Source organism: Corylus avellana, chromosome ca1 (assembly GCF_901000735.1).
Source record: "Corylus avellana chromosome ca1, CavTom2PMs-1.0".
In the NCBI taxonomy this organism is placed as follows: domain Eukaryota; kingdom Viridiplantae; phylum Streptophyta; class Magnoliopsida; order Fagales; family Betulaceae; genus Corylus; species Corylus avellana.
In genome coordinates, this window is record NC_081541.1 from 48,824,347 (window position 1) to 48,833,658 (window position 9,312).

Genomic DNA, 9,312 nt, shown 5'->3' on the forward strand with positions numbered 1-9,312 from the left:
GAAAATATCCTCAAACCCATTTAAAATAATGTCAAATGTCTATAAACATTTAAAATGCACATTAAATTTAGTTTAAATTAGTAAACTGCTATTAATGACGTTAAAAATTTAATGTGCCTGTTAAATGTTTATAGACACTTGGCACTATTTTAAATGGGTTGAAGGATATTTCCTCCTGACTGGCTTGGAGGAAATTTATGTCCTTTTTATATTGTTAAATCACTATTTATTCCAAAAGTTTTAAGCAGAATATGTAAATTTAATCACTTAACCATTATTTTAACATTCCCCTCACGTGTAGGCTCACTCTTTTTTAATAGGTGAGGCTCAACATATAGAATATTTAATTTAAATGTGGGTGATGCCATGTTAAATTACCATTTATCTCAAAAGCTTAAGTGGATAGGAAGAGATAAATTTAATCAGTTAAACATTACTTTGACGAAGATGAGACTTGACTTAAACTACCTCAAGAAAATAGGAGTAATTCTAGGTGGCCTACTTGTGTCCTACTTGTATCCTACTAAGAATGATGTAACTATTAAAATCATCATTGGGCTTATGATTGACCATTATTGAATTTTGATTAAATGGTGATTTTAATAGTCACATCATTCTTAGTGAGACACAAGTAGGACACAAGTAGGCTACCTAGAATTACTCAGAAAATAGAGCTCTCTATCATTAGAAATATCCCAAATTACTGTTGGAGCATTGGCAGCATTCCTTATTATTAATACATTAACCCTAAAAGTGTTTTGTAAGAGTATAGTGTTAAATCACCATTTGTCTTAAAACCTTAGGGTTATAAGAAAATATAAATTGAATCATTTAATCAATACTTTAACATACTCTTACGTATGGACTCAAATTTTATTTTAATAAGTAAGGCCCAACACATGGAATACATAATTGAAATTGGGGGTGAATAACCAAGATAAGGTTTGAATTCAAGATCTTTGGCTCTGATACCATTTTAAATCACCACTTATCCTAAAAAGTTAAGCCGATAGAAAGACATAAATTTAATGACTTAATCAAATACTTTAATAAATACGACATGAAAGATTGGCATGTTCTTCAAATCATCATACATTTAAATACATTGTCTTGATATGTATATTGCTTTTGAATAAACATCATTGGCATTCTTTTTTTCTTAATGTATATATACTGTATATTAATATATTTATCATTCTTATGAAATTATTTTGTTATTAGTGAAACTCTGAAGGAGTTAAGATATTCCAGTGAGAATCAGATGAACACATAAAATGTATAAAAATAAAAAATAAAAAGTAAAAACAAAAAGAAAAAAACTATTAGTAATAAATCAGAACTCGAACAGCATCCGTGGTGCATATCCAAGTGCATTCAGGTGAGCTGCCATAGCCTTGTTCATTGGTGGTGGGCCGCACCTCAGTATCTGCAAACCATTAGTTTTAAGTGAGTGAAGGTATATATATATATATATATTAAAAAAATAAAAGATAAATGTTATTTAATAGATTGCTATACTTAAGGACCGTTCGGAACTGCGGTTTCAATAAGTGCGATTTTAAAAATTATGTTTTTCAAATTGCTACTTTTTAAAATCGCAAATGCGTTTGTTAAAACATGTTATAAAATATATTTTATCAAATATTTGTTATATGAAATCGTGATTTTGGTTTAAATTACCGCCTTTTTCAAATAAACACCTCATAATCTGTTTATAGAAATCACTTTTTTTTTATTATTATTATTATTTTTTTTTTTTATTTTAGATTAATTGCTTTTTAAATCATAATGCCAAACACCTTATATTTTGCGATATATTTTAAAAGCGTAGATTATTGTTGCAAAATCGCAATCCCAAACGCACCCTTATTCTATACGAATGCCATATGACTGAGATGACGTGAGAGTGAAAATCAGCTCTAAAATTTTCTTTTTTACAAATCTTTGCTGATAAAAATGCTGATTTTTACTGTAACATCGTGTCGATTGTATGACAATTGTATCAGGTGGCATGACAATTAATTTTTGCAAATGTTTCTTCAAAATAGAAATAAAAATTTGGATAGCAACCTGAATATCTCGGGCTGGTGCGGGGCAGTGAAATTGAATCATTTCCTTGGATACAAATCCAATGCCACCATTCCATGGTACAGGAGGCTGGCAATAATGGGGAAAATACAAATGTTAACCAAAATGAGGCAAAATGTATATAATTATTCCTTTTTCTTCCTTGGGGCCAGGGTGAAAGTATTGAAAGTCTCATGTACTAAAACAGTAGCTGAGTTGTTACTTGTTAGACACTGAATAATAACATTGAATGTCTTAACAAAAAAAGGTTTGCACAAAAATGGAAAGAATCGTGAATAATATTCGGGGATTATTTTTAGAATAATATCTTTTACTTTCTCTACATGAATTTTACTTTGTCGCTAAGTTTAGAGCTATTTTTGTATTTTTATAGTCAAACTTAGCCTATATAAAGGCTAGTATGTATTATTTTGGAATTAAGTTTTGAAGGATGAATTAAATTTTAGTCTTTCGGAGTTATCTTTTTGTTGGTTATCTAGGGCAATTAGGGTATTTCTCGTTCTATCTGTTATTTTCCATTTTTTCCTTATTCCCTGAATTTCCTTTTCAATGTTCAATTTTTAGTTTCTGCCACTAGTATACGCCGTCAGAACAATCTTAGGCTTCGTTTGTTTCGACGTAAAATGATTTTTGAAAAATATTTTCCATATTTTACAATGTTTGGTGTGACATAAAATAATAATCAACGGGAAATATTTTCCGTTTGACGGAAAATACTTTAATTTTCAAAAAATAATTTTCATTTTTGAAAACTGTAACTGGGGATCCACCCCGGACCCGCCTGAGACTTTGCTGGGACTTCACCGAGAAACGCATGAAACCCTGTTGGGACCTAACCTAGACCCCTCCAGGACCTGGTTATGACATTTCCAAGATCCAGTAGAGACTCCACTTGGACTCGGTCAGGACTTGGTCGAGATATTTTCGTAATTTAAAGTTTAATATGATTGAATAAAAATATACATATTAAAAAAAAATTGTGATTTTTCATACGCGCCAAACACCGAAAAATGTTTTCCGAAAACTCATTTTTCAGGAAAATGTTTTTAGATGTTTTCCACTTAAAACATTTTTCGACGGAAAATATTTTATATCGAAACAAAAGGAGCCTTAGTTCTGCCCGGCATCACATACTCGTCTTCTAATTGGATAATTTGTTGCAAATTTCAAATTAGTCAGTAGCATACAAATGAGCCAGTGGTACCCAAAGCAAAGAAAAATAAGAGGAAAAAGAAATTTGAAAGAAAAGTTGTAGCGAAGGAACCGACCTGATTCAAAACATAATAGACTTTGAAACGGTCAGGAAATTTACTAGTGAAGGCATCTAGCTCTTCCTGCAGAAAGTCCAGAACAAATGCATTACCATCCATAGTGCATCAGATGAAACAAAAGTTGAAGACTTTCTAAGTAAAGTATTAGAAAAAAGTATTGATTTTAATTGAAAGAGATCTGGCTTTGCATCATATTGAAAAGAAAAAGGAAACTAAGATCTGCCTTTAGAGAGACAAAGATATCTTGAAATTTCTTATAGATTTGGCCCATCTTTTTTCAGATGTTGTAAGTAGTGCAGAAAAAAAGTAAGTCGAATTTAGTTTCTTGTAGATTGGTTGCAGAAGGAAACAGGATTTAGAAACTTTTGAACAGAAAAAAAAAAGATCAGAAAGACCAGGTTAGGCATCAAGGCATTTTGCTAGCACTCTTGATGATTATTACTTTTTAAGTTCTTCCTAGTTAAACATAATGAAAACTGAATAAGATAAAGAGAAATCTGCTTTAAACTATGGAGTTCATATTCTCACTTATTCAACTAGTAAATCAAAACAAGCAGATTTTTCATAGATTCCAATGCTGTCAAAGTTTTCAGATTCATTGTCATATTATACATACATTTTTTAAAGAAGTTAAAGCTACTTCATGCAATTTGTTAAAAAAAAAAAAAGAAAGAAAAAAACTAATGGAAGCAAAAGGACTGGAATCCTCCCCTCAAATGCCAATAGACCAATACTTTTGTGGCCACACAGAGAATATGAAATGCTTTGTGTTATTGTTCAAAGCTTTGTGTATCTCCTAGGGTTAAGAGGTGGCAGGACCTTTTCTTAAGCATCAGATTGGCAATGGGGAGTCAAATTTTTCTTTTGCATGATATTGGCACCCAGATGGATCTCTTATGTGAAAATATGGTCAAAGATAATGTATAAATGAAAATGCTTAAGTTTGCCTATTCATGAAGATTCAGTTGCTTGGGAAGCCTCAAATCAGGAGTATAAGTTCAGCTACCTGGATTGTAGTTATAGATTCAATTTCATAGCTGTTCCAAGGCATTCTTTTAATGCCTAGTTAACTGTTTAAAACAGGCTCTCCACTGAAGACAGTTTGATTTGAGGGGCTATAATGGGATCATTCTCTGCAATTTTTTAGGGGCTTTATTTATGAAAAGTAAAAAATCACCTTTTATTCAGTATGTTTCCTGAATGGTTTGGAGGAGGTTTCTGCAAAACTGTTTGGTTGATTCCCTGGATGTCTCTCTTTAAAACTAGCTTTATTTTGTCATGTTTTTTATGTTTTGAGTCCCCTGCTTCATAGAGCTCATAAATGATTCTTCTTGGTGTTCTATATATTTGGTTGAACTAAATTTTCTAATTCATCATGAATTGTGTGTGTTTGTGTATGTATGCATTTGTATATAAAAGAAAGTGAAGCAAGAAAAATTACCTTCAAGAGAATGTCATCCTCTGTAACATTGGCATAAATAAGATTGACATTGGTCTTATCTTTTGGGTTTTTTAGTATGGCTTGAATGAGCTGGAGCCCCGAAAAGGGGACAAAAGAGACAGAGAAAGAGAAGTAGATATGAGAACCTTAAAACCAGCAAATGCTTGGAACAAAAAAACCAACAACAACAATACCCATAAGCAAGAAGAAGTTGCTACTTTTCAAATGTTCATATATGTACCTGAAACATTGGGGTTATGCCAGAGCCACCAGCAAGCATTCCAAAAGCTCGAGCTTGGCCAGGTTTGTATTTAAAACGCCCCTTTCAAGCATAAAAGTATTATATTAAAATGCTCAAACAAATAAATTATAAAGTTATGTTCCAATGAATGAAATTTTGTAAATGGTTCTATAACTAAATTTATCACCATCTTTTAGATTAAGTTTTCCACCAAACTGAGTTGGGAGAAATTTCTTCAATCCAATCTAGTAAACTTGTATGTGTACAAAATGCACGTGATTCATAGATTGAATTGGAAAATTTTCTTTCAACAGAATTTTGAGAAAAACTTTGTCCCGGCTACTGAATAGCCAACTTGTACACAAAAACAAAATTCAAAACAATTTATTGATTACATATATAGCTTAACATGTGATTATCTCCATAAATAGACAATGTACCTTGGGGCCATTAACAGGCAGGTAATCACCTTCACGCATCTGTCTGAAATGGTGGGACATTTTTCCCTTGGGATACATCTTTCACAGGAAAAATCAAAATGAGAAACTGAGTTAACTGAGAAACATTAAGGGGGGAGGTGAGATATATGTATATATATACATACCTTAACAACCAGTTCAAAGTAACCAACATCTGAATCCAAAGTGATTGGGGTGTAGGGTCTAGTGACTTCTCCACCTTCGCTATCCTTTCCCCTGCGTAACTAAATGGAACACAAATTGTTTTTAGGTTTTTAGTATTGTCACTTTGTCATTAGAGCCGTAAACAAACAAAGCTACTCGTGAACAGATCGACTCTCGCTCGGTCAGGTTATAAGCTTCATAAACATATATAGGGAACCAAACTTTAGTACATATGCTGATATGCAGATCAATGAAACACCCAAGTTTTGTAGTAGAGAATTGCATTACATGCTGTTGGATGGGAGTAGTATGACAGATAGAATAACATAAGGTAAAATTTTGGAGAAATTTCACTTAATTCCCCTAACTTTTATTACTTTTGCAATTATCTCCCAAAGTTCAAAAATTCACAATTTAATGTATCAAGCTTTTAATTTTTTTTGCAAAGTCACCCCTCCCATTAGGTTTTGGAGGTTAAATCAAACAACAAAGGGGTGAAATGACTTTTATACCTCTGAAACTTTTATAAAATTTCAAATTTACACTTCATTAAAAATTAAAATTAAACTTTTTTAGGAAAAAAAAAAATCAAACTTGACCTGTGGGTCATTTTTAGAATTTTTTTTTTTTTTAAAAAAAAAAAATCATGGGTATTTTGGTAATTGTAATGACTTCAGTTAGGATTTTACAAAAAATTGAAACTTTGATACACTATATTAAGAGTTTTTGAACGTTGAAAAGTAATAAAAGTTGAGCGTATTAAGTAAAGTTTCCTTAAAATTTTAGATAGTAAGAGAGGCAGTTACTTGAACCTGCAAAGTACATGTTGTCCGACAGGAAGACCCAAGATTGAAGAAGGTGTAGGAAGAGCAAATCTGAACTTTGCAGTATTGTGGCTCAGCTGCGTTTTCTTAATAAGTTTGAATTTAATGTACTTCTTAGGATTTAAGCAACCTGGAAAGACATATCATGTCATTCAAGTAGTCAGTTTGTGGCCAAACCAGAATTAAGACCATTAGAAAAACTAACGACAAGGAATAATGATTGTTTTGTTTGATAATTTCACACCAGGAAAAAGTACTGTGGAAGATCCAAAGGTTGTGCAAGTGGGGACAGAATCATAGAATTTATTAACAGAACAAAAGCATCTAGAGAGTTATTTTAATTGTTGGGGAAGATAAATGTTTAGGAGATCTTTTCTTTCCAGCATATCAAACTATGGGTCCGTTTGGATTTGCAGCATTAAAATGTGCGATTTAAAAAAATAGCTATTTCAAAACGTACTATTTGAGAAAGCGGTTTTTAAAAATAAAGTTAAGCGTGTAGTAAAATCACAGTTTTGCCTTTAAAATCACAATTAACCTTTTTAAAACGGTGTGTTTTTAAATACGCAACTCATTACTTGCGATTTGATAATCCCGATTTTGCTACGTTTTTCAAAGCAGAATTTTTAAAAATCGCACTCACAAACCATAAGCTTTCTGCGATTTTGTTTAAAATCATATTTTTCCTATATATATATATATATATATATATATATATATATTGGCTTATGGGACCATAAGCCCCCTTGTCTCATCTAACCCTTTTGAAATCAAGCCTTAATATAACATGTTGAGATCCATTTAATTGAAAATTTTAAGCTTATGAACATAATATATGTTATGTATGATGTATCTATGTGTGCATGCATGCATATATATAATGCATGCCCATGGCCAGATACAAATATGAGAAGATGCATAGTCATATATATATATATATATACCTCTGTGTTTGTTGGTGTAATATAGAAAGGCAGCAGAAATGCCAACCAAGGCAAGAGCGACGGCCGCCCCCAGCAGCTCGGGATGGGGCATTTGCACGGACTCAAACGGTAACTTAGACATTTTGGGATACTCAAAGCTCACCTCAAACGGTAACTTCAACTTCTTTCCCATTCAACTTGAAATGGATTACAATTTCGTATGGGTATTAAATACATCTTTAGCTCTTTCCATCTTATGCCTTACTTGTTCTTCTCATTCATGTCCCTATCTCTTTATGGATTCCAAGATTCTTTACCAACGTCATGAGGGAGGGAATGAAGTAAGGCATCATCACAAAAGGTTTTATGGGGAACCCACATAAATAAAAGGAAATGTATCACTTTTGGTCCATAAGTTTGTTCTAACACCAAATTGATCCTTGTGGTCTCAAAATTACCCCAAATAGGGGCGGAGGGAGAGAGGGTCGAGAGGGGGCATATGCCTTCCTCTCAACCCCAAAAATTGCCTTTACGTACTTTCAATAGATTTTTTTGGCATACCCTAGATACCCACCCTCAACCAATCACGGGCTTCGAAATTAGCGACAGCAACAAGCGGCAAACAATTCTTAAACTCTCATAATTTCGATTTCAATATTGTTTTTGAGATCTAGACATTAGGGCAATCACAAAGAAAAAAAATACACAGTTACAAACGATGCTGTTTAAACATTAGTTTTTATTATATATACAAAAACGCTCTGTTCCAATTCAACTTGTGAGTTGCCTTTTTTTTTTTTTTTTTTTTTCTTTTTTTTTTCAAATAATTAAGCATGAGTCTTTAATAAGTGAAAAAGGTCGCTTTTCCGCTTAAAATAAATAAATAAGTGCCTCTTTGTATGACACTTTGACTCTTGACAGTGGTCATATTGGTATATTGAAAAATGATAAAAATCATTCTTCATCCTATCTTTCACCTATCTTCTTTCCGTCCACCATTAAATTTGTATGACCTACATGTGAGTCCCACAAATCCAATAGTAGATTTTGCAAAAGAAATGGTTGGGAGAATAATGTGTAACATGACTCTAGTATTTTTACATATATAAAAAGTGAATCTATACTGTGTTGCCAATTTCTTTTTTTTTTTCCTAATTTTCCAGTTGTTATTTCAATTTGAAAAAGCTTGAAAGAACCCAAAACAACATGCTTAAAGTTAGAATCAAACCCATAGTTGGATTCGCAACAAAAGGGACAACAAATATTTGCATCAAAGTGGATAAATGATTGCCTTGTTATGTATATTGGAGAATGATATATTCAAGATTATCTGCAATAAAGAATTAATGTAGTGATTTCAAAATATAAAGACTGATCAAGGACAATTGAATAAATTAACGCTAAAAAAAAATTGAATGAGTGTGGCAAAAAAATTGTAAGTTACATTTATTTGTTTTAAAAAATAATTAAATTTTGTTGAATTATTTATTTATTTCGTTACTTATATTTTTTAATCAATTTTGTTCAACTTTTATGCTGCGGTAATGACTCGCCGATAATGTGGAAAATAAAACTTAATTGACAATCACAATATTCACAACGTTGGAGTTGATATATTTTAATTGTAGGAGAGATAGATATTTTGAAAATCTTTTAACAAGATCTTGATATACATAGTAGGACATCGCTAAATTCACACATGTATCCTCCAACAATCTCTTCCCTCGTATGAGTCTTCCAATATATCAAGCTATGGGTCGATTTCGATTTGCAGCTCTAAAATGTGTGATTTAAAAAAATTGCAATTTCAAAATGTACTATTTGAATACACGATTTTTAAAACCGCAGTTAAGCGTTTGGTAAAATCACTATTTGACCTTCAAAATCGCAATTTAACCTTT

At 31.9% G+C, this 9,312-nt stretch overlaps 1 protein-coding gene across 1 annotated transcript; it reads right to left on the bottom strand.

Moving 5' to 3' along the window:
- Positions 1 to 1,284: 1,284 nt before the first annotated feature.
- On the bottom strand, positions 1,285 to 7,593 carry LOC132167267 (NADH--cytochrome b5 reductase 1-like). Its single transcript, XM_059578178.1, has 9 exons — positions 7,433 to 7,593; positions 6,477 to 6,618; positions 5,646 to 5,736; positions 5,482 to 5,559; positions 5,042 to 5,122; positions 4,801 to 4,890; positions 3,357 to 3,422; positions 2,071 to 2,157; positions 1,285 to 1,426 (listed from the first exon to the last, which is right to left on the bottom strand). The coding sequence occupies exons 1-9, from the start codon at positions 7,551 to 7,553 to the stop codon at positions 1,334 to 1,336; spliced, it is 849 nt and encodes a 282-aa protein (XP_059434161.1). The 5' UTR covers positions 7,554 to 7,593; the 3' UTR covers positions 1,285 to 1,333.
- Between the last annotated feature and the right edge of the window lie 1,719 nt (positions 7,594 to 9,312).

What these genes read in the sequence shown, in the direction of transcription:
- LOC132167267 (XM_059578178.1), bottom strand. Translation starts at nt 7,553, where the DNA reads ATGTCTAAGTTACCGTTTGAGTCCGTGCAAATGCCCCATCCCGAGCTG. An exon ending in TTACACCAACAAACACAGAG is followed by an intron (nt 6,619 to 7,432) that starts GTATATATATAT and finishes ATGTCTTTCCAG; the next exon opens with GTTGCTTAAATCCTAAGAAG. An exon ending in GCATAACCCCAATGTTTCAG is followed by an intron (nt 4,891 to 5,041) that starts GTACATATATGA and finishes TCGGGGCTCCAG; the next exon opens with CTCATTCAAGCCATACTAAA.